General features: G+C 50.2%; 1 protein-coding gene across 4 annotated transcripts in view; it reads right to left on the reverse strand.

The window, feature by feature from the left end:
* Positions 1–26,008, reverse strand: part of GRM4 (glutamate metabotropic receptor 4) — a 245,303-nt gene that overhangs the window by 1,330 nt on the left and 217,965 nt on the right. For all 4 annotated transcript variants that reach the window (XM_043533672.1, XM_043533671.1, XM_037885170.2 and 1 more), the window contains one exon: positions 12,454–12,700. In XM_043533672.1, coding sequence (XP_043389607.1) covers positions 12,454–12,700 — 247 coding nt within the window. The remainder of the gene's footprint in view (positions 1–12,453; positions 12,701–26,008) is intronic.

The raw sequence follows: 26,008 nt of genomic DNA on the forward strand, positions 1-26,008 counted from the left end.
GACGAGGGGGGGATCCAGTGATATACTCTAGCCAGTGACAAAGAGGGAGATCATAGAATATCAGGGTTGGAAGGGACCTCAGGAGGTCATCTAGTCCAACCCCCTGCTCAAAGCAGGACCAATCCCCAACTAAATCATCCCAGCTGACTCCCATGTCCTGACTCCCCAGGGATCTCAAGCCACAGAGCTCCCAGCCAGCAGGAGGCAGCTGGTATTTAACCCTTGTGACACTGGACTGTGAGCAGCAAACATCACGCTAGCCCTGGTGGGGCCCAAAGAACCAGAGACAGCCTTCCTGCAGCCAGTGGTTTGGAAGCCTCACCTGGACGAACCCTGACTACAAATAATCGGGCCATCTCTGGGTGTTCGGGTCTGGCTAGACTAGGGAAACGTGCCCTGGCTGCAGTTGGGGCAATGAGGTTACACCTGTGCAAGCCCCTAACGCAGGCACTTTGCACCCAAGCAACACAGGGCTTGCACCGCGTGCAACTTGCCACCCCCTCACATCAAGCTGTACGGGGCACCAGCGGCAGTTCTGCCTTGCACCGCGGCAGCTCATCTACACAGGTGTAGAAAACAACAAATCCAGGAGAGCGAGTGCCTTAGGCGAATGGCCTGCGTTTCCCGAGAGTGGCGCTTGAACGGCGACTGAAGTCAGCGGGCTGGCTTCTCAGCCCCCTGCTCCTTGCGTAGTCAGGTACAGCAGCGTAACGTGCGAGCAAACTCTACCCTGCTGGCTTGGGAGCATTCCCAACCCACTAGACATGGGTGGAAGGGGAAGGGCGGCAGAGAATCAGGCCCAATAGGATCAGCACCTCCGACAACGAGCCGCTTGGTCTCCAAGTGCTGATCCATGACAAAAGTTCAGGAATCAAACTCCTTCAGCGAACATCACTCTCTTAGTTTTAGGCCAAGCCCCCAAGACAAGGGGGTTTTAAAAGCAGTCCAGACTGGCAGCTTTAGCCAAACATTTAAAGAAGCCATGCATCCAAATACCATTTAACCCGTAGGACCCTGTTATTAACAAGTTAAAGTGAGTGCGGTGCTTTGAAAAATGGATATTATTATTTCTTATTTATATTACCCTCATGCCTAGGAGCCCCACTCACTGCCCAGGACCCCATTGTGCTAGGGGCTGGACAAACACAGAACGAAAAGTAGCACTGCCTATGTTTGAATAGCATCAAAAGCCCTGTAAAGTGTGAAGTCAGATTATTAATATTACCAGCCAGAGCAGAAAAGTTCATCTCAGATTTAGGATCTTATGAGAACTGAAGCTGGAGCAGACCCACTACAAAAGCCAATATGCTCATTGTAAGCCCTCTGGGCAGAATAAGGCAGGAGTGAGCTGTACCCAGCTTCTAACTCTCCTGTGGGGGCCACTGCATTGCCAAAGATCACGTGGAGGTGGGGGCATGAAAACAGCTCCTTCTCCCACTCCTGTGCAGGTGTGCAGGGAGTGAGTGGGCAGCAATGGGCAAAGCCTTGGCTCCATTGTATCCCTCCCCTCCCCAAACACACCAGCAAGCGCAGCAGAGCTGGACCCTAGAGACAGGCCCACGCTTTGGGGACAATCCCTCAGGTAGCGTGAATAGAAGTGAGCAAAGGCGGAGTCAGAAGTTAGCGAGCAGCTGCACTCGGAGAATCAGGCTCATCTGGAGCAATTCACCTCTCCCCGGCCGGGGGCAACGTGCATTAAACTGAATGCATCTGATGAAGTGAGCTGTAGCTCACGAAAGCTTATGCTCAAATAAATTGGTTAGTCTCTAAGGTGCCACAGGTACTCCTTTTCTTTATGCATTAAACTGTGAGCGATTTCCAAAGAAAAGGCAAATGATTTCCCAGGTTGGTCTCAGGGCACCAGAGTTTGCATGAGTCACAGGTAATTAAAGAGACATTTCCCAATGGGAACCTGCTTCTTTTATGGTAACAGATTAACCTCATGGGGACAGAGAAAGCCCCCAGCCACCCCCACCACCCCCACATCCCTCCTGTATTGGCCCCTTTGAAGTTCCAGTGTGAACACATGGGCCTGATTCTCAGTTGCTCTAAGGAGCTTTAACGCTGCTTGAATAGGTAGAATTGGATCCCTGAGAAGCCCCCCACCCCACCCCCTTGGGCTCAGCTCCAGCTGGTATAGAGATGGTGTAAGGACTCTACCCCAGCCCTACTCCCAGCTCCCCTGCAGTATGTCTGTTCTCTGCTTCTCAGGGCCCAGAGGCTGCTGTAATTTACACCAGGAGCTGGGCACGGCTCCACATGGCCCCAGAATATGGGGAGCACAAAGCTGGCTTAAAATCACCTTTGCTTTCCCCTCTCTCCACTTCAAAAGCAGGAATGGGGTAGCCAAGAAGCAAGGCCTGTAATTCTATGAGATCATCTCTTGGGCCGAGCAAAGCTTGGGGGGCGGTTTTGGTTTCTGCAATACCCTGAAAATTTGGATTTGGTCTTGAAAGAACCAAACTCCATGTGCTTTGACCCCAGGGTCCATCTTCACTGAACCCCCTTCAGGTATCAGGGCGTGGGGTTTAGGGGGTTCTCTCCAGGTCTGGAGCACTGTGACTAGAGAAGGGGCTGGATCAAAGCTTTAGAGCTGAACTTTTGGGAAGTTCCCAGGTGCGTCTGGATCCAAATTTTGCAGACAGCACCCAGATCTGTATTGCCAATGGGCCCAGGTCCGAGCTCCCCGCTCGAACCTGTCTGGAAAGCAGGCCTCTGCAGGTGGCAGGGTGTGTGACCCAGCTGAGGGATGCGCGACTTGCTTGTTGAGCTGCCCTGCTAGCAGAGTAAGAGCCCTGCCTAAAGTTGTTGAGTCAGTTTTGTTGTCTTGTGGTGGCAGATGAAGCCTGTAATGCCACAAAAACTGGGAGCATTTGGATTTAGATCTGGATTCTGCTGCTGTTAGTTGTACCATGGCAGTGCAGAGAGGCCAAGTCCCCTTTGTGCTAAGCCCAGTACAATGAGATGGTCCCTGCCCCAAAGTGCTAACAATCTCTGTTAGTTCAGCAGTGTTTGGATCCAGGGTTTTGATCGGGATAATTCTGGAGATGGAGGGCCTGGTTTTCCTCTGACTGACACTGGGGTAAATCAGGAGTAACGCCACTTCAATCAGTGATGTTGCCCTGTTGTTAAACTGGTGTAAGTGAGAGCAGCACCAGGCCCACAAGCATGGTCGAGATCCATAGCTCGGACCTGTGGTTTTGGTTCTGATCCATCTCCAATGCACGGGGGATGGCACCAAAACCTGGACTTCCAAACTTGGAAGGAGTTTGGCTCTGACTATTGCAACTCTGGGCCAGATCCTCAGCAGGTGTAAACCAACAGAGTTGCATTGACTCGGACAGAGTGATGTTGATTTATTTACCCCAGCCAGGGATCTGGTCCTTTCTCAAACCCCTTCCTTTAAAAGCTAAGGATGTAGGTGGCACTGTAAACAGATCCCTTTGTGGAACAATTCGGAGGCTATTTATTTGTCCTGTAAATGATATGAGAGAGAGAGAGAGAGAGGATGGAGTGTGTGACCTGCTCTGTATTTCAAGAGGGATTCTAATTAGAAGAGGGTCTGTGGAAAAGTTCTCCTCTCCAGTGAGATTACTTTCATATGAATATGCCCTGGTATGAGCCCTCAATTATGGCTTTAAGGGGAAATATCTCCAGCTGGAGGAAGCTGGAGCTGACCCTTCCTTTGAAGAAGATCAGAGCTAGTGGACCAGCCTCCCCCTCCCTTGTCAGTTTCAAAAGCCTGAGCATCAGCCTCCTCCCATCCCTCTGATCTGTTTCAAAGCTCTGGCAGAGGTGGGGCCTGTGCAGTAAGGGACAGACCCAAGACTGGGAGCCTGAAGCCGGAGCCATAACGCTGAGGGGGGTATGGCAGCGCTGGAATTGGTCAGGTGGAAGCAGGGGAAGGGTACAAGCGCAGAGGGAGAGCAGGAAGCTTGTATCACCCCACACAGCTCAGATTGGGTGCTCGGCTCCCATGTCTCAAGACAACCAACCTAAAGTAGGGTAAAGTCAGGGTGCAGATCCCCACTCGCTCAGTCACCAGGATCACCTCCATTTCAGGCTCCAGCTAGCACGTGTGTGGGTGCCAGCACATAGCCTCATTTCCCTAGATGGCTCGTCTACAGGGACTCAACCTGGGACCGCTACATAAAAACAAACAAACAAAAAACCCCAACGATCTGGCTGCTGTCTGAGCTAAAGGGCCAGGTCTATTAGCATGACGATCTTAGCACATTCATAAACCTTTCACGTGGGCTGGCCACGAGTGGGGAACAAAGACATGCTTGGCCAGTGCCTTAGATCTCCAAATCGAGATGCGCCCCATGCTGCTCAGCAACCTAACCCACGAGCGGCCGACCTGTGGCCCAGTGAACATATGCAGCCCTCAGGAGACCTACAGTGTGACCCACAGCTGCCTCCCCAGCTAACTCCGGGGGTGGTTCAAAGCATGAGCTGCTGCTGCTGGTTCCCACTCGCTTGCCACAAACACAAGTAAATATTAGGGGCCTGCACATTTACAACTGATTAAAAATGTATATATGTAAATGTCTATGCAAATCTGGTACAGCCCTCCGGCTCCTTGGATGTTGCCACCATAATCTTAAGTGAATGGGTGCAACCATTCATAAACAAAGAGGGGAGAAGACAGAGACACCATGGGAAAATTCATGAGCGCTCCAGCCCATAAAACACCGGAGAGGAGCAAATCCTCCTCGCCACCCACCCGCAGCCCCACCGGGCAGTGCTCGAGTCTCTGGGAGGCAAAGCTTGTCACAGAAGGCACCAGGTCAGGAGAGGATGGTCACAGACTACAGGTTCCATCTACAGGACCTCTCTTAAACAGCCCCTCCACCCCAACCCTTTTGGTTCCTGCCATTTTGTAGGTGCAGTTTAGGTCATTTAGATGCATAGATTAGATAAGACCAGAGAGAGAGGGAGAAATTCCTAGAATACTAAAGACAGACAGGCAGATACCTTGATACCAGAAGACACCTAGGTACTATAGACAGACAGAAGCACCTCCTTTCCAGGTCTAGATAGGCTTGTGGTCATCCCAATTGCATGAACAGAGCAGATTATGCTCTGTGTCCACATATTGTAAATGCCCACAAAAAAAAAAGAGACGGTTTTTAAAAACCCAACCTTAAATCTTCCTTATTTATCCACAGTGATTTCCCATGACTTCCCCCAACCTTCTACATGGTTAAGGCTGGGCTGATATCACTGCCAACTGGCTGGCGGCTTTACGGTGTCTGATATGGGGGATGGCAATTAATCCCCGAGAGGGCGTCCATCCGGTCCTCGCTCCCTCCCTCTCAGCCTTCCCAGGATTCCCTCGCCCTTTCCCTCCAGCAGCTCCAGCAGATTGTGGCAGTCATAGACTTATTTATTTATTTCTCCCCCACCCCTCCACCCGGTGCCGGTGCATCCTTGACAAATGAACCTTATTGAAGATTTCAGACGCTGTTATCCTCAGATAACAATTAGATGGGCCATAAGAAATTAGAGCTGACAGCGCTATTTGTTAGCTGAAATGTTTTCATAGCCAATCTGCTTGCAATCAAGCCCTGTAAATTATTTATTCTGTTGTTTATTTAAAGATACGTGACCTGCCAGTGACAGAATGAAAAACAGCCCTCCCTTCCCGTGGTTGACAACTCCACAGTCACTCCCGTCCCTCAAATTAATAATGCAATCAGCTTCCTGAGACTGTCCTCGACACGCCGCGGTGCCAGCTTTCTATTCAGGCTGAGCACCCACATTGCAAATGCAAGACACATTGGAGCCAGAGATACTGCAGAACAGAGCGTTGTCTCTCGCTGCTGTGTGCTTCCACTAGCCGGCTGATAGATACAGCTGGCAGGGACTCCCACTGCCCACCACCTCAAACATAGGGAGGAAAGTGAACTGGGGTCAGTTCCTAGCTCCTGTGTAATCCTGTCACTTCATCTCTCTGTGCCTCAGTTCCCGCTCTGTAAAATGGGGTAGTAATTCTGTCTGGTCTATTTAGACTGTCAGCTCTTTAGGGTAGGGACTGTCTCTTACTATGGGTCAGTGGAGGGTACAATGGGGCCCTGCTTTTGGTTGGTTTCCATAATGCAGCCCCCCCCCCCATAAAATAGATCATCACGTTTTGGGGGTGGAAGACCTGAGACGGAGCAGGGCCTAGGAGTGAGAGCAGACACTGGGAGTCTGGAATTTTGGATGCTATTCCTACTTCTGCTACCGATGCACTGTATAGCCTGGGGGAGTCACAACCTCCCGGTGCCTCTGTTAAACGGGTACCTGACCACCTAACACAGTGGGGTGGTGGGAGGGTTATTTACAAAGTGATTGCATGGAGCCTTGAGATCCTTGTGTTAAAGATGCTATATCAGTGCTAAGTATTGTTATTGCTCTGGCAATAGCATCTCTCAAAGGGGTAAGTCAGGGCAACCCAATGGAAAAGCAACATCTTAGGAGCAAATGCTGAATTGTGGGACATAGTCCAGGGACTCTAGGACCCAAATTGATATAGTTCAGAGGATCCAGACTGGGGTGAGCCAAGATATTAGTGTAACACACAGAGGAGCCATTAGAGGGAGACATGATCACACACACTTTGCGCATCCTCCTGTGGCTGGTGCAGGCTGAGAACTAAAGGACAGGCAGCTTCTGGAGTCAGGTATCTTGATAATGCTTAGCTCCTGCTACCCCGGGATCTCCTAGTGCTTTGTACAAGCAAGGATGCAGAGAGAAGCTCAAAAGCCAAAGGAACCCTGTAGTGGGAGATGAGTCACAAACCAGCTAAAAGGACTTTGGAGGGAGTCAAAGGGGGACAGGGGAAAGAACAAAGAAGAAGTCCATTGAAAGGCGCTCCAATACCTCACTGATGAGAGGGGTACAAAACCACACACAGAACAGAACAGAACAGAACGGCCCTTACTGCAACAAAACAAATCTTGTCTATCGGACTTCGGTGGCTGCAAGGGAGGCAGCACAAAGGAAGGATCAGAGGGGTCTGAGCACAAGGGGAACTTGGGACCAATCCAAAACCACTCAAGGGGAAGTCACATGAACAACTCTGCCATCAGTTAGCACTAGTTAAGGCATCCTGGCCAAGCCACCTCTCAGACTCTAACCTGGAAGGGGCATGGGCAGAAGCCATGGAGAAAAGAAGGTACAAGTAATGAAAGCCAAAGGGGGGGGGGGAGGGGCAAAGATGGTTGATGTATCTGTTTAAAGCACGTAGAGGGGGGGAGGGAAGGGGGTGGGTAGGTAGATAGATATTGCAGGTTTGACAGACACATTACATCAGAGATACAGAGAAGGGATGATTAGATAGATAGATAGAAGTAATGACAAATAGGGAGAGAGGGAGGGTGAAATGAAAAACAAACCAACCATGAAACTGCATGGAAAAATATTTATGGTTTCTATCCTGGTTATGTTGCAACCCACAAATTTCACCTCTCATGAAATGTTAGCAAAATGGCAGGTTTCTCACCCAAACACAGGAGGATTCCATTCCCTGGCTGTTTTGCTGTGAAAACTTTGCCCCAGTGGAATGTCACATTTTGAAATTCTACCCATTTCACAGTTTTTGACTCTTTCTTGCTCACAAAAGCTCTTGTTTTTGCAAATTCAAGCCAAAAAGGCACAGATTTGGCTTGGCTGCATTCCCCAATCCTCCTGAGCCAGACTGTTACCCTTTTCCTCCCACTGGAGAGCAGTTCCTCACCCATGCTGTCCCACTGAAGTCAATGCAAAACCCTTTGCCCCAACCTGCCCCACTGTGAATAGCCCACACAGTCAGACAGCAAAGTCAGCGCTAGTGATCAGTCATGCTATCGGTCAACAAAATCTCAGCCCTCTTGGAGCGCCTCCGTGCTAAGTGCCCTACATTATAATGTTCATAATGTTTATAACAGCTCCTTTGGTGAGCTGTCATTACCGGCTTTCCCCGTGTATCTGCAGTATCAGAACAGATTTATAGTGCCTCTTACAGAGCAAGAGCATTAGTAGGTTTCTAGCTTATTTTTGGCTGACAATGATCTTTACGGGATAAAGACACAAGAGGGGCCCACTGGAGGGCTGGGAAGCGCCAGGAGCAGAGTGGAGCATGTGAGATTAGACGTGGGGGAGGCCCTGTCTTTCTGAGCATGGTTGTTACGGTGCAAGTGTGGGGCCTTCGGGGGTGATAACCGACCCGGGCTCCCTGCAGGCCCATATGCCACTTGACGGCTTTGCCTGCAAGTCTGAGGCAAGGTGACAGGCACCGACAGCAATCTGCTCTATCTCCTGCCAGGAATGACAGGGAACCCCCAGGAATGCTCCAGGCCTGCTCCTGGCATCACAACACGGAATGAGAGCATCTGTTATTTACAATAAGGGGGACACAAGCAACTCTGTGGTCTGACAGGACACAACCAAGCCGGCTTGAGGGTTAGTATTATGCTGCCCATGACTGAATGGATTTTGGCAGTCCTCCTTGAATTGTGTATGAGTTGGCGGTTGTCTCGGCCTCTGTTGTCTGGGGTTTAAAGAAGCTACAAGGGTTAACACGGGTTCTTCTTTGCCTTATAAATTAGAGAGCTAATTTTGGAGGCAAAGGTGGTGAATTCTAGTCTCCATACCGCACTGTGTGTGGCTCAGCGGACAATAGCAGGGTGTGAGTATATGAGGCCATGGATCAAGCCAAGGAAGCAACACTGGCAATAAAGACACAGCTGTTGTCCGCCACACTGCACCGTCCAACATTAACCACAAAACCCGAGTATTATGACAGCCGTGCAAACAGAGGCAGGGAGAGGTTATATGGTTTGTGCAGGGTCACAGAGGGAATCGGTGCCAAAACTGGGATTACAACTCCGGCTTTCCGAGCTTCCAGGCCTGTGCTCAGATGTCACCTCTACCATATGACCATGGTTATGAGCAGCTAGCCCGCAGGGGCATGCACAGCACAGCAATACAAGAGAGGGCCTGATTCTGCCCTCCCCCGCACTCCCTTGTACCGCTCACACCTCTGCCGAGTGTAAAATCTCTGCGGAATCAGAATACCGCTGTGCCTTGCAGCCGGGGTAGCAGTTTACACACTTTGCACTCATGGAAATGGCAACCTGAGGTGCAGCACAGGGAAGGAGCAGGTCCAGGAGTCTTCCCGCAGTAGCATCAAGCGCACACACAACCCACCCCAAGCTCCCACTGAAGTCCATGAGAGTTGCAATGATAGAGTGCTGCTGACAATCAGCCCTTGCACCGGGATTAGCCTTGGTTTGTTATTCTTCAGAGCGCTCTTGGGATCCCATCCCAGGGGAGAACAGAGGGAGGGTTGCTATGGAAACAAACTCATACCGATTTTTTTTTTTTGTCTGCTTTCCATGTATTTGTTGGGTTTGGTCACACATGCTGCATGCACATTGAACCTACAGGGAGCCTAGATGGGAACACAGAAACTTTATTATTACTTGTATTGCGGTCCCCCTAGGTGCCCCAGCCCTGGAGCAGGACCCCATTGTGCTCGGAGCTGTACAAACACAGAGCAAAACGACAGCCCGTGCCCCAAAGACGGACACTTTATGACAAGAGACAACAGGTGAGTACACACAGACCAGGGCGTCTAAGGAAACAACAAGACTGTACCGATCAGCATAACAAGCTGTGGTCCCACGGCTGCCTAACTGTGTTTACTGTGCTGCACAATCATACCAATAGAGGAAGACAAGTGGCCAATTGTTTTTAAACTATATTGGAGGTGGGTCAGAACTAAATCCCCGGATCCAAACTCCCCTGAAATTTGGGAAGCGTAAAACCCAGATCATCTTTGCAGCCTGGCCCCATTCACTAATATTAATAAATGACTAATAAAAATGACTAAATTATTAATGTATTTATACTACAGCAGTAGCCGGAAGCCCTGATTAGGATAGAAGCCTCATGTGCTGTGCGTCTTATGATGGGGGCCATATCTCATGATCTTTAACATATTTGTCCTCACAACACCCCTGTGAGGTAAAGACATGCTATTTTACAGGCAGGGCAATGAGGCATAGAAATGCTAAATGACTAACCCAAAGTCACAAAAGAAATCTGTGGCAGAGAAGGGAATTGAACCCAGGTGTCCTACGCTAGACCCCTAACCATTGGCCAACCTCTCTCTCTTCTGATTATTGTATTTTAGGGAAAGAAGAGAAAGAGAGAGAACAGGGATGCACAATAGAAAGGAAGGCTATTCATTGTGCGTTTGTACAGCACCTTGCACAATGGGACTCAGCTTGGTTGTGGTTTTGGGGTGGTATCATGATACACAGGTTAAATAACACCAATATGAATAATACAAACCTATGTGAAATCTACAACCTATGATTTGCCTGGGGGGGTTCACACAGGTAACAAACCAAACAGCATTCTTAGCTCACATGAATTGTCGATTTGCCAAAGGGCCAGTGACAAGTCCCAAGCTTGAGATTTGAGAGAGTTTAAGGAAAACGAACCAGTTCCCAGTGTGACAGTCTTGGTATTTCATCTGCTACAATGTCATCCTCCACGCTCTGCTTTTTTAAGTCAATTTTTACCAGGGGCTCGCAACCTTTCCAGACTACTGTACCCCTTGCAGGAGCCTGATTTGTCTTGAGTACCCCCAAGTTTCACCTCACTTAAAAACTACTTGCTTACAAAACCAGACATAAAAATACAAGAATCACAGCATAATAGTACTGAAAAATTGCTGACTGTCTCATTTTTACCATATAAAATAAATCAATTGGAAAGTAAATATTGCACTTACATTTCAGCGTATAGCATAAGAGCAGTATAAACAAGTCATTGTCTGTAGGATATTGTAGTTTGTACTGACTTCATGAGTGCTTTTTATGTAGCCTGTTGTAAAGTAGGCAAATATATAGATGAGTTGATGTACCCCCGAAGACCTCTGCATAGCCCCAGGGATACACATACCCCTGGTTGAGAACCACTGATTTGTACAACCTGTCCAGCAGGGCTCTGGCACAAAGCCCACCGGGAGATATTTAAAACCAAAAAATGCAGTGAATTTAGTGCTGGATTCACAGCCCTGGAGATTGGAGTCCTCTGTCCACAGCATAGCTGCAGCGGTAGCTTCCCCTTCACTGTACCACCAAAGTGCCTCACCCCTGACTCGCAGGGACACCCTCTAAAGGGGAGCTCATGCCATGGCCTGTTCAGAATCAGAGACTTTAAGGCCAGAAGGGACCATCGTGATCATCTAGTCCTTGGAGACTGGCAACAGAAGGAGCCCGCTAGTCTCAATTAATGGTTGTGGCTTTTGTGATGGGAGGGGGCAATGATCCCACCTGGGAACCAGGGGCATAATCTGGATGATCTAACACATTTTATCCACCTTGAGTGTCCATGAGTCTGTGGCTCGGTGAGTTAAAACGCACTGGGTCTGGAGTTCATGACCATCCACCCTCCCAAACCTCAGTGGCTCACCACAGGTTACTTGTGTCTCTGTGGGGGTTTTAGGTGAAGGCACGCTCCGAAAGGGCTCCCTAAGGCATTCAGAAAAGTCAGTGAAAGCTGTGAAGCCCCAGTACGCAAACATGGGAAATACAAACGCAGCTTCGAAAACCCAGACAGAGCCCTTCGGGACAGGTCAGCTAGACGGCTCTTCGACCAGAGCGGCAGGCAGGGGCACTGACTGACTGCTTAACAAGCAGCTTCTCCCGGCTCCAAGGGCAGGAGGGGGAGGAGGGGTGAGAGAAGACATTCAAAAATTAAAACCGATCCATATGCCCTCGCAAATTAAAAACCAGCCAAGGCATTTTCAGTTATGAGGCTATAATTAGAGAGCAGCCCGAATCAAGTCCCTGCACCTGGCTTCTGGGGATGCTTAGACCCGGATCTGAAACTTGCACCCCATCTCTAGCTACTGAGGCCATTGCCTTGGGGTTCTGGGGATGATGGAATCCACTAAAGCATGGCTCTTTTATCTCTTGATCCCGCTTCCCCCACCCCCCGAAGCCGGTGGGCATCTTTCCAGGGATTTTCAATGGGAGCTGCACTGGGCCCATAATTCCAGACATCAGAACTCCTCAGTGTCCTGACACCTGGATTTCACAGCTGCCTGGTACAGGGCCCCCATCTCCTCTGGTTAAAGCCAATGGCATGATGCCCCTCGACCTCCACGGAAGCAGGACTGGGCTAATATGCAGTATTGTGCCAGGTGACGTTCACCCCTTGTGCCGAAGAGCCACACAAACCCTACACAGCACTTTCTCTCATTCTGAGGGCTGGAGTGACGCCTAGTCGCTGTGCTGACCGCTCTGCCCAGGGGTCCCACAATGTGCTTTGCAAAGGAACGAGTTCATCCTTTTCGTGGAGTCAAATGGAGCAGCCATAATCACCCACCGGCAGCCCATGCACCACCAAGGAGCCTTGGCCCAGTTTCCTTGACAGCGGGGAAGGTTGGCCATGCGGGTGAGGGGATGTTACCTTGCGTTTCAAGATTTTCACACAGTTCTGATTTGGCTTCTCCGTTGGGTCGGAAACCTCCCTTCTGAGTGAATTTGTTCGACATGGTGGCGGCCGTCACCACCGCCTTGAGGCTGCGTTTGCGCTTGGGGACGTTCTGCTCTGGATGGAAGAGGATGATATACACCTTGGGCATGTACAGCATGCCCAGCGAGACGGAGGCGCTGAGGCTCACCGAGATGGTCAGTGTCATGGTCTGGATGTACATCTGGAAGACACAAGGTAACGTGCTCAGGCCTGCGAACCCCTTCCCAGACACGTTAATCCCCCCTTCCCTCTGCAACTGCCTCTACGTAGAGAAACATCCAACTAGGGACAAAGACAACCGAGAGGAGAGGGGGAATGTGGATAAAAAGATGATGGAGCAATCAGTCGGGGTTGGAAATGAGGACAGATGGAACAGGTGGAGATCTGGAATAAGGCTAAATGGAGAGAAATGGGCGGGATGGAAGATCAAATGAGCAAACGAACAATAGGATGGATACAAGCATTAAAAATGGCTTTTTTGATGGGTGGGTGGATGGATGGAACGTAGGGCTACAGAGGAAGTGGGGTGTACAGACGGGGGAATAAAGGGAAAGGATGAGACAGAGAAGGGTTTCTGCTGTCTAAAGTAAGGATCTTGCATTTTGGTGGATCAGTTTTCCATAATCGCCTCTTACAGGGCAGAGATTAGTCTTCAGGCTAAGGCCAGGCTCAGGTCTCAAGTGCCCCAGTGTAAACCTGGAGTAACTTAAGTGACCTCAGCATAAACATATAAAATACAGGAAGCAGCCATGTAAGCTTCCTGCCCCCCTACCCATATGATCACCCCAACATGCCTTAATACTCTGGCAGGACTGCAGGTGAGCTTGCATAGAAGTGGCAACGCCGAGGTGAAAGGCACCCTTACCAAATTGAGCCCTCCAGCTCTTCTCCAGAGCAGGATGCAAGACACTTCAGCTTCCACTCTGCATGCCTGTGTTGTGTTATTCATTGGAGCTGCTGGAAGGCGGTGGGGTGGGGAAAGAGCTGTTGGGTTTAACCTAGAGATGGGATCAATCCATCCAATCGAAATGGGCATCTCCAGCGCTTTGCTGGAATGAGGGTGTGTTATGTCGTGCCCCAGTTTATCAGCATATTAGCAGAGCTGGGATGGCATCAGTACCTCCATCACTTTACCACGGGAGTCAGCAATGTGGACTCTGGGGAGGTTGGGAGGGGGGATGTTGCTGGCATGTGAATGGTTTCATTGCCCTGGGAATGTGATTGCATCAAGAGGTTAGCATCCCCAGGGCTTGGTTCATCACTTCAGAGGAGTGGGGATAGGGGTAGGGAGGTCAGCTATGAGAAGGAAACCGAGAGGGGAGGGGGGATACTTGAGCATCGAATGGAAGTCAGAACTGAAATCATTACGGGATAGTTTGGGTGGGACAAGACAGATAGGTACAGATATTTAACGTGTGCATCGAAACACAGAAGAACATCATTTGTCTGCCACTGAGGGGGCCTCAGGCACTGGTGCCCCTCAGTCCCTCCTCTTCTCTGCCTGTGGCACAGAACAGTCGAGTCTCCTGGGGGCTGGCACTGGTTGGTCTAGTTTCCGTTGTTGGGTTTAAGGTGCAGGTGCTGAGGGATCTTGCTGGCCTGTGATGTACACGACATCAGACTGGATGATCTGGTGGCCCCTTCTGACCTTAAACTCTGTGACTCTATCTGGCCTCATCTCAGGGTCCAGCATGTAGGAGAACAACGTATCGCTTTGCACGCTACTGGTGAGGGCCTGGTCGGGTAGCTACTGCAGGGCTCTGGGCGTCAGGACTCCAGGGTTCTATTCCCATTTCCACCACTGACAGGCTGTGTGATTGCAGGCAAGCCACTTCCACTCGCTGTACCTCCGTTTCCCTCATCTGAAAAATGAGGCTTCTGATCCTGGAACTTCCCCACTCCTCTCAGCCACTTTGTGGTTGTCAGATGCATTCTAGTAGCGTAACGCATAGCTGGGCAGAAACCACCGACAGCCCTCCCCGTACAGTGTCAGTACAGACATGGCAAGCGAACTTGTCAAGACACCAGCGGCAAACACGAAGTTTAGAAAGCCCTAGAATCACTCGAGAGAGAAGCAGAGAGACGCCCACACCCTCTACTACACACATCCCCTCTCGGAACAAGACTCAAACCTACGTATGTGCGTACCACTGGCAACAGACGGGGGCTCAGATACCCCTGCAAAGGGCATGGTATGGAAACCTGACTATAAAAACACATGCAGGCCCCTCCAGCACCCACACACTCCCTTCTCCTGTGCATACAGATGCGGCCCTGTCTTCTTTCAACAGGTAATGCTCATTCAATAGCTCACTCCCTGAGCCGTTGGAATGTTAGTCACATATTACACACTGACGTAGCCTTTCTGCAGTCAAAACTAATTTCACGCTCACTGTCCAGGACTAACGGTGACAGATGTTTTGCAAAATGAAAGCCCATTAGTCTGACTGTAGAATAATCCATTTTTCTATGGAAAGGGCTTGGCAGGCACCTCGCGAGCTGGAGATGTGTCAATCAGACGGCGTCAAGAGGGGGAGCACCCACGTCTCACCCTATGGCAGCCTGGGGGCAGGGCCCCGGTTACATGTCCCTCCTCCCTGCTCAGCCCCCTCTTTGGCATCATCTTCCACTTGCATCTCCCCGCCCCTGACCACAAGTTCTGGATTTCAGGCCAGCTCCCAATTTGTTCCCGGCTGTGAACTCCAGTTGCTAACAAGGATTCAAACGAGGCTCAAGACAGTTTCCGAACTTCATCCTCTGGCTCAGCTGTGGCATGGTGTCTGTCTGCTTTATACATTTCTCGTGTGGATTTTAGCACCAGCAATAGGCGTGAGGATTGACAGCATTTAGACAGTGCAGTCCTGGTTGATGGCCCACGGATTAGGGCACTACCCTGGACTCAGGAGACCCAATTGCAGTTCTCTGCCCTGCCATAGATTTCTTGTGAAACCTATGGCAACGCAGGGTGTGACTCGCAAAGGTATTTAGGCACCTAACTCAATTAATGGGAGTTAGGTGCCTAAATACCTTTGCGAATCCCACCCTTAGCCTGTCTGGCATGGTTGTAGGGCTCTAGGAGTCAGGACTCCTGGGTTCTATTCCCATTTCTGCCACTGACAGGCTGTGTGATTATGGGCAAGTCATTTCCCCAGTCTCTTTGTGCCTCAGTTTCTCTTTTTAGGCTCTTGGGTGTTAAGTGCAGTGGATGGCACTGGAGGTTAGAATCACTCAGGCAGCCTAAGTGCAAGCTTTCCACAACCAGTTCTTTTGGTGCATCTCATTCTTCGTCTGCAGCACCCTGTTACCACAGTTCTGGGCTCCCACACAGTTCTACCAATGCCCCTCAATCCTGAGCAGCACTATCCCCTGCTATCCTGGCCCTCATTTTAACACATACAGTTCTGCCAATGCACCTCACCGTCGACAAACAGCTCCCCTATGCCCCTAATCCTGAGCAGAGCCTGCCTGCCATGTCTTTGAACAGTACGCTGGTTTTTGCAAACTAATGTCCACTGGGGATTAGATGGAGACCAAGCAGACCCATTCTGTTTGTGGCCCAAAACACAGTTCATGGACCAAACTTTCTGCTCTGAGTTACCCAGGTTTTGAGCCAGAGGCTATCAAGTCACCAGGGATGTACATCAGTTTAAGTGAGGTAAGAACCTGGCTTCAAATCATCAAGCACCCAGAAAGGCAGGCAGGTTGGAACCAGATCGGTCCGGAAAGATGTTCCACATATCTAACTCAGCATTACATGCTGGATCCCAAGTCCAGTGAGGCAAATGGAAAGATTCCAATTAATTTCAACTGGCTTGGGGTCAGGTCAATGCACTAAAGGACAGGCCTGCTAAGGCAGCAAAGTATGTTGGCTAAGGAAGAAAAAACAGATCAAGGCCAGTACACAGGCTGGAGCGGGAAGTGAGACACTATACAAGACCTAAGCCCTGCACTCAAAGTAACAAGGAGTGTGACTGATTTCCAGACGCTCTGAAAGACTTTCCCAGTGACTGATGAATCCCCGTGAGCTCTGGTGATGCATATAATCCAACACCCTCTGAATGGCCCCACAGACACACACACGCCGCAAACAACAACCAAAAAAAAAGGGTTAGTACAGATTGCTACGTGTGTCATGTACAAAAGGGGACCCATGTTGAGATGACTGGAGCATTATCTCTGCGTGTCAGGCCCATGTTGGGCTGTTAGCAGCAATTAATACAACAGGCACGGGAAGGGGAAAACAAAAAGTTATTTGGATTCACTAACCATGAGGGACTCCAGGGGAAACAACGGCTTAATGATTTCACTGCCAGCCAGGAGCTGGGCAGTTGAACCAGGCTGGCAGCCTTAAAGGGACGCTGTCAAGACAGATGTCATGGGCCATATCCCCCCCTGCTGTAAATGGATGTTGCTCCATTGCAGGGAAAGGGTCAGATTGATTCCCCCCAGCTGGTTTAAACTGATTTAATTCCGTTGTAGCCCTGGGCCCTGATCCCCAGCTGGTATCAATCAATGTACGTTAGCTGCTGGTCTGACTCTATGGGCCACTTTCTGCTCACACTTACCCCACTGCAAATCCAGACTCATTCCCTTAAAGTCAAGGGGCCCGATTCTCCTCTCACACCAGTGTAACTCCATCCACTCCAATTTCGCTTACACCAGCGAAAGCAAGAGCAGACTCAATAGATTTATAGCAGTGTAACTGAGAGCAAATTTTGCCCACTGGGACCAAATTTGTGCCTGGTGACACTTCCCATTGAGCTCAGGGATTCATTTGGCCCAGTATTGGTAATAACTCCTTAGCTGACCCAGATGAAACGTTTTAAAGCTCTAACTAAAGAATCCCTTATGTTCTTGGAACACTGTTTGCATCCCACTGGTCAAATACATTTGCATTCAGAATCCTTAGGCCAAATCCTCAACTCGTATAAATCAGTGTAGCTCCGCTGACCTTTTTCTCTGTTGACTTGGGGTGGCCAAGACGGGGCATGCTGCTCAAGGAGAGTGCATGCAATTATGGGATTGTCAGTATTATTTTGTCTCCTACGCCATACATCTCCTAACATTCTGTTTGCTTTTTTGAGCACCACTGTGCCTTGAGCAGAGGTTGTCATTGTGCTGGCCACAACGATGCCCTGGTCTTTTTCCTGAGTGGTTACAGTTGCATTTAAGACTCAGCCAAGTGCAGGACTAGTTCAAATATTCCCTCTAGCACACATCACCTTGCATTTGTCTCCTCTGGATTTCATCTACTAGCCTGCTGGCCGTTCACCTAGCTTTGTAAGAGTCCCCACAGTCCTCTCTAGCCTTGATCAACATCAGTAACTTTGTCTCCTCTTCCTGTTTGCCTCCTTTTCCAGATCAGTGATAAATATATTTAACAACACTGGACCTAGCATGGAACCTTGAGGCACCTTGCTGGTAACCTTCTGCCATACTGGAAATTGACCACTGATTGCTATCCTTTGTTCCCTGTCTCTTAGCCTGTTTCTGATCCGCGACAGTACTTTGCTTCCTTAATAGCCTCTTGGGAGGAACTTTGTCTAAGGCTTTTAAAAAGTTATATCTTCCAATTCTCCCTTATCCACTGTTTGGACGACACACTCAAAGAACTCAGACCCCTCACTGGCATAGGGCCTTCTAGATCATGACCGGCCCCCTTTGAAGCAAATTGGCAGCCAGTGCAGAGATCAGGGCGCCGGTGTCTTGTGCTCAAAGTGACTCAGCCCATGGAGATGGGCTGTTGCGGTTGCTGCATTGAGCCAGCTGGCCTGGGCTCTTTTCAAGTACAACCTGGAAGACTGCGCATTGAGTTGATCCAGCCTGGGCCTTTCAAAGGACTGGAACACTGCAGTGAGGTCAGCCAAGTCACAGCCTGCGGATGAGCCGCGGATGAAACAATCACATTACAGGCCAGTCCAAGGGGATCCAAGAGCAGCCCTGAACCCAGGAGGACACCAAGGCTGCAAAGCCTCTGAGCGACTTACCAAGAGCACGGGTTCTCAACCCAACGGCCTGAACTGGTGCCAGGGGGTCACGACCATCATGCTCCTCCCACATTTTTAAATGGAGCATGAGCCTGGCTAGATGGTGTGTCCCTGTATGGAAAAAGTGGAGAACCATTGCTCTAGAGAAGCAACGTGTCTAGTGGTTAGAGCAGGAGACCTGGGTTCTGTTCTCAACTCTGCAGCCCAGCTCTGCACCTCAGTTTCCTCACCTATACAATGGGGATAAGATGCTGACCTACCTCCCAAGGGGAGCATGAAACTGGATTAATTAAAGGTTGTGAAGCGCTTTGAAAGTGTCTTGTTACTCCTTTCTCCCACACCCCAGAGTACTGTGCTGAGCGCGGCAGAGCCATGCCCTGACAGCAGGAAGGGCACTGAGTCAATCATATGAAGCTCCGTGAAGATGTAAACGATGCCGCTAAGCAACAGAGAAGCCTCAAATAAGGTTTGCACTTACTCACCAGTTGCACTTTCCATCCAAGAATCTCACGTTATTCTGCAAAGTTAGGTCAGGCGGAGAAACTAGCTACCCTTGGGTTAAGTGCCCCAGGCCACAGAGGGAGCCCATGGGAGAGCTGGAAATGGCACCCCAGGTATATCTAGCACCCATATATTTGTGTGGTGACAGTGTGGTTCAGAGCCATCTTACCTAGTGGCCTGAGATCTTTTGATGTGCCTGCCTACATCATCCTCTATGTATCCAAAAAGTTCTGGCTGCACCCAATAAGGGCGGGAGAGCAAAGAATCTTTGTGTGGATTCTCTGATCCCATCCCAGGCCATGATGTAGTTTAGCTCAGCCTCAGGGATACTCTATTACATCAGGCCCTCCCAAGGGTCATTAATGCAGCCAGGGATCATTGGATCTCAAAGGCACCCCAGCCATGCCCCTTTCTTCTGGCCACTGCTCCTGGGCCAGAGCCTGGGAAGGGGGTAGCCAAGCCAGTTAAGCAGGAATGGCACCAAGAGGCCACACAGCAACCCAGCCACTGGGAACACTCAAACAGCCATATCCTCTATTTTCGCCTGGCATCAGCTCAGCCCTATTCTCCTTCCCCTCCCTCCCCTGTGTTCTCTTCACTCAGTCCAAGCCCCTGTCTGGCTGCTGCCCCATCCCATTCTGCTGGCCCCTGGGCCTTTCTCCAGGTTGCACTCCCCTTCGCAACCCCATCTGCCGTACCATCTCCCGCCTTCCGCAAACCATCCTTTTCCAGGGGGCTGGAAGCTATAAGCCTCCTAAACCTTGACACACAAAGAACATTAGAAACAAACAGCAACAAAAACGATGTTGCCTCCAAGCCATGACCACCAGCCTCCGGAGGGCTTGAGCTAAAGCCACTGACTTCAATAGGAGTCTTCCATTGGCTCCAATGGAATCTAGATCCAAACCTAAGTGACTGCATAATCCCCCTGCACTCCTCTTGGTCACGGAGTCATAGATTTTAAGGCTAGAAGGAAGCATTGTGTCTGACCGCCTGCAGAACACAAGTCTCATCACTTCCCTGAATTAATTCCTGCTTCAGGCCCAATAGCAGCGGTTATACAAAAATAGTCTTTTAGGAAAAACCTCCCATCTGGATTTTAAAAACTTTCAGCGATGGAGAATTCACCACAACCCCTGGTAAGTTGTGCCAATGGCTAATTGCCCTCCCTGCTAAAAAATTCCACCTTATCTTAGTCTGAATTTGCCTAGCTTCTGCTTCTGGCCATTGGATCAGCTTCCATAGCTCCCATTGCCTGGCCAACTGCACAGCGCCCATCTCTGGTGCTGCTGATCCGCTGCCTGTCACCAGCGCTCAATTCACTTTAAAAAACTGCAGAGTAGTCAGATGGCCTCAGACCTAGTGTAAATGGGTGCAACATGTGGGAGGTCAAATGGGGACACAGGCATGGTAGGAGGTTCAGCAAGGGGAGCTAATAAGTGGAACAAATAGTTAAATTTCCACTGGTTGCTTTTAAATTGATACCCATCCACCAAATCCTTTGTATCATTACCCCTCCACACCCATCCCCCAGACATTCAATCTCGGGGCTCTGGTGATATGGACAAGCCACTCGAGAGTCCCTTTCATGATTCATTTCACCAAGAGCCCTTGCTAAACAAACAAGTGGCCACGTTTTATCCTCTTCTCTCCGTCTGTGAAAGCAAATGTGATAAACAGAGAAATTTACAATGACTCTGCTCTTCGGCTTCTGCCTTATCGGAACAGGAAATTGTCTCATTCTTTAGATCCTCTGTTATTGCTATTTCTGTAATCCGCCGGGATCTGCAGGGATAAGAGGCTCCTTTGAGAAAGGGCTTGGGGACTTGTTATAACAATATACCACCTCCATCCAAAGTTGTAGACGGAGGGGGGGGAGAGGGAGGAAATAAAATTGAGATCTCATCTGACTCCTTCAGTAGAAAACAATGAGCCAGCCTTGCTCACGTAACTCCGATGGGACTTGAGCACAGATGCTTTGAGGAAGCGTCTAGGGTTTAATCTCAGCCACTGGCAGAAAAAAAACTTTGTGTGCCTGTGCACGCACCCATCTGCTCACACACCATTAAGCCATTTTAAGGGGGCACCCTTAGATCTGGGGGGCGCTATATTATTTATGTTGTGGTAGCACCTTAAGGACCCATCTAAGATCAGGGCTCCACTGGGCAACGCGCTGTTTGTACACCCCCACTAAGAGACGGTCCCCTACCCCAATGAGTTTACAATCAGAACACATGAAGGATTATCATCCCCAGGTGCACATGAATGCTAAGTGATGTGCCCAAGGTCACACAGGGAATCCGTGGCAGAGCTAAGAACTGAACCGCTGTCTCCCAGGCCAGCACTGTAACCTCAAAGGTATCGATGAAGTGAGCTGTAGCTCACAAAAGCTTATGCTCAAATAAATTTGTTAGTCTCTAAGGTGCCACAAGTCCTCCTATCATTTCTCTCAGCTTCCTCCTCTGAGAGTAGTAGACTCTAGTTCCACCATCTATACCTGCAACAGAGGGCCCAAGGTTGAAATAGCATCCTCAATAAGCCTTGGTTTAGCGGGCAGAACAGCAGAGGCCTAGATCCACAGACAGATGGGCAGAGGGCTCAGGTGTAATACCACCTGTGCAGAGCAGCTGCTGCTATGTACGAGTGCTGGGTGTAGCTGGTGAACCCGAACAGCCAAGCGGGGAAGAACAGAGACCTGTGAGGCGCAGGTGCCAGGTTCACGTGCTGTTAGACAGATGCAAAGATAAGAAGGAAAGAACTGTGTTTAAACACAAGCTCCCGTGGAGAAGAGCTTGCCGGCCATCACTGCAAACTTGAACAGAACTCCACGACTCGGAGGGGCAGGCAAAAAAGCTTCATTCACATTTTTTGCCCAGTCGGGTCCAGGAGCATGCAGAAGACTGATCTATGCGAGTCTTCTGCCCCCAGCTGCAGAGCAAAGAGATGCAGGGCCCGGTTTGGGTGTAACGGTGGAGAAAGCGGAGATCTGGGGGCAGAGGCGAGAGACGACTCAGGCCCCTCGGACGTTTGGAAATGCTCAGGGAAGTGCAGGTGCAGCATCCGAAATTGCTTTATCTGAAGAAGCGAAGGGAATATCGGCCCCTGCCGGGGTTTAGATGTGAAATTAAAGTGGGGGGGAGAGGGACTGTCAAAGAGATGCAAATTTTTACCATCTTCTGATTGGGATTGTTGAACAGAAACTAAGGGAGTTAGGCACTCTGTCTTCCTTCCTCTCCGGTGGAAATATCAACTTCGCCCCCCTCCCCGCCCTTTAGGGCAGCTTGGCGTACAGCGGCCGTAGAACATCCACACGAAGCAGGTGCGTCCCAGAGCCGACCATCCCCAGCAGGGGAGCACACGCCCAAAGGGAACTGTTCTCTTATAGGTCAGTGGATGCAGAGGGAGTGGGTACACTTTGACGAGAAGCCGCGACTGTGTTGCCTCCAAAGGGAGCTCGGAACAGCGCGGTGCTAGCCTCTAATCAGCTTGTGAGCAGCTTGAGCGCTGGGGAGCCCGGCACAGTACGAGCCCCTAAAGGGAGGCAAGCCTTATCGTTGAATTGCTACTTGACAGCCAGCTTTTGGCAGCCCTAAATTATCCCATGACAAGCAGCAGCGAGGAGGTGAGCAACCTTGCGCATAATCTACAATCATTATCATTTCCATCTTTATTACCCACAGTGTGCCGAGCACATTACGGAAGCTTTAAGGGAGCTTTTGTTTTGCAATAATTCCTTAAGAAACCTACTTTCTTGTTAGTATCTCCCCTGCCAGCTCATCAAAATGGAAATGCTGTTCGAGGCCCCATTTATTTTCTTTAATTCGCCTTCCCACTTTTAACCAGAGCAGCTGGACTTGGTAGCAAATCTCATCTCTGGTACCTGGTGCTGGAAGGTTTAAATTGCATGGCGGGGTCTGGGTTCATCTGCACGCTCTGGTGCCCTGGCAGGTGCCGTCTCCCCAGGAGGGATGTTTAACCACATGCATCAGAGAAAAGGATCTCCGTTTAAAAGCTCATGGCAGGTTTCCAAAGAACTGCAGGGAGCTCTTGCAGTGTAACAGGTTCTAATGTCCGAGCCTTCAAGGAGCCACTACTGAGTACAAGGTGCCACTGTGACTCCCTGCACAAGTGCTACCCCACCACGACAGCTGGGGCGGAGGCAGACAGGAGAGCACGTTCTGGCACTTCCCTGAGAGCAGGCTCTGGATCAAGGGAGATTCCTCCGCCGGCCCACTCTGGTGCAGCAATCCCCCACCAGCAACCCCCAGAAAGTGCCTGCAGAAGCCTCTGCCGTGCAGGGGTGGACCTAGCACATCATGGCACGTGCAACATCTTCAGAAGAGCACACGGCGCTGGGAGAGCAGAGGACAGAGAGGGGAGTGGAGCAGGTGGACCCTGCGGTAAGAATCAGTGAGTGTGACAGCAATGTGATGGAGGAGCAGGACTGAATCTATTACCTACCGCCCCCGGCCTACCACCCTGGGAAGGGCTCATCACCCTGGGAAGGGCCTTGAGATACTATCAGGCACAAGAGGCACCGAGAAAAGACCAAGCCTGATTAAGCTTTCCACTCCTGCAAGAGGGAATCCAAGCTGGCAGCCAGGAGGGAAGAAAGTGAGGTGGGGAAGGGCTCATCGGTCACAGATTTCAGAGGGACAACAGCATAGAGGTTCATTGCCACGGACCACAAGCTGGGGCAGGGAGCGTTAGTGGTGGTAACTTTGAAACTGGACTTCTTTTCTGGCTGGGAGAGGGAGAGGGAATTTGGTCATCTCCATTGACAGATATTTTCTTTATCAAATTCAGGACGCTCATTCTCACTTCATTACAAAGGAGGTTTCTTTAGAGCTAACTTTGTGATGAGAAAGTTGATACCATCAATAGAGAAATACAGAGATGCCATAGACAGATAGATACTATACAGAAACCATCCATAGAAGCAGTAGACAGACGTCCAGATAGACAGACACCATCATAGACAGAAACCTTAGACACACAGATACTATATTACATGTACACACACCAATAGGTAGATAGATAGACAGACATATAGATAGATACTGTAGATAGGCAGTGAGACACCTAGAATAGCCAGACAGATGCCATTGATAGACGCCATACAGACACCACCAATAGATTCTGCAGACAGACAGACAGACAGGCACCTAGATAGCTAGACAGACAGATAATTACAATCTCAATCGCAATAGCATTTCTCACCCACACTGCTGACACAGTGACACTGCTAGAGGATAATAGGCACCCAAAGTCATAGACACAGCTATTGAAAACGTGACACTCCACTACGGAGAAGAATTCTAGGATTTGAGTATCAGGAAGGGTATAGTGAATGCTGATCAGTGCCTCCTTTTAGATATCCCTCCCACCACACATAGTACTGCTCAATGACGTTAATAACCACTGGTTATTGCAGTACATCATAGTGCTGGCGTTAAAGATGAGCAACCAGGCTTAGGTCGTCTCCCCAAGATGAACGGAGCAGAATATCGGAAGCAACGATATTGTTCGTTAACCACGCTCCTTTGAGAATGATTCCCAACACTGGTCTGTCTGTATTACAGCTGAAGATCCGGCCCAACTTGCTTCTATCTACACTGACTGCATAGTCACCTTTAACATCATATTGGTCAGCAGGACTCCTTGGGGTCGTGGCCTGACACTACCTAATTTGCTACTGAAGACAAGGCCCAGGAGTGATGGTGCCTGGAGCAAGAGGGTTACGTTTTCCGCTTGCCCTGTTCTCGGCTACAAGATGAGCTCTCTCCCCCACCACAGCCAAGTGGAGGAATGTGTCACAGGAGCTTGTGTTACCAAAACACGCGGGTGTTAATTAAAATCACAGCAACCCAGTAATCGAGTGAGAAGCGGCAGAGTCAAGGGGCTGTTTTTCTTTTCTTCTTTGTCTCTCTCCCCAGAACTCTTGGGCTGGTAATGCCGAGAGTGTCATTGTTACGCAACTTCTCCATTTTTCAGTGAGTTTACTGCTGTGCAAAGGCACCCGACTGGCAACCTGGAAGACCTCTGTTTATACACAGTGCGTGGGCGGTGGCATGGCAAGCTTCCCGGGCGCACACTGTGCCTTGAAACTATCCAGGGGGGTGCTTATTGCTTGGAAGTTGGGTGGGGAGAGGGGAGGAGAGAGGATGAATGGAAGCAGAACAGGACAAGGCAGAGAGGAGGTAGATCCAGGTTCTGCTCCCAGCCATGCCACGGTCTCCTGGCGTGACCTCGGTCAAGTCGCTTAGGGTATGGCTCTGCTTCCAGCTGGAGACGTCAATCCCAGCCTGAGGAGACGCGCTAGGTCCGATCGAGCTAGCCTGCTAAAAATAGAGGGGTAGCCACAGTGGGGTGAGCAGCAGGAGGGGCTAGCCACCCCAAGCGGGGTCTCATCCAAGAGGCTGGCGTGTATTTGGGGTAGCTCACCCCTCCTGCTCCTGTTTCTAGCACAGCAGCTCCCTCAGAGCGAGCGCAGGTGTGTCTCCTCAAGCCGGAAGGGACACCTCCAGCTCCCGGTGTAGATGCACCCTAAATCTTTCGCTGCCTCAGTTCCCCATCCGTACAACCAGGAGAACGGTCCTTCTTTGGTCTGTCTTGTCCATTTAGCTTGTCAGCTTTCACGGAGAGACAGTCCCTGCCCTGGGGGTATGTACAGCACCCAGCACAATGGGGCTAGGCACCCCCAGAACACAAACAAGTCACTCCAGTTAGAGAGCAGGGAAGAGGAGCTAAGGGTCTCATTCTCATCTCCCGTTTGAAGAGAGTAAGGGGAGACCAGGGTCTGTGGGCCCATCCATTCCTTGACCTGTCTGTTGAGGCTGCCAGTCACAAGGGTGGCTACTGAATGTGGAAACTTGGCCTTTAGACGCTGGGTTAAGACCTGACTTCTGGGTGGCTATTTGCCCTTGTGCTGGAGGGTTACGAGATCCTTTGGGCATGGGAGGTGGCATGTTTCCAATGCCCCATGCTTGGTGTTAGGAGGA

The sequence above is a fragment of the Chelonia mydas genome, chromosome 21 (genome assembly GCF_015237465.2).
Source record: "Chelonia mydas isolate rCheMyd1 chromosome 21, rCheMyd1.pri.v2, whole genome shotgun sequence".
NCBI classification, from domain to species: domain Eukaryota; kingdom Metazoa; phylum Chordata; order Testudines; family Cheloniidae; genus Chelonia; species Chelonia mydas.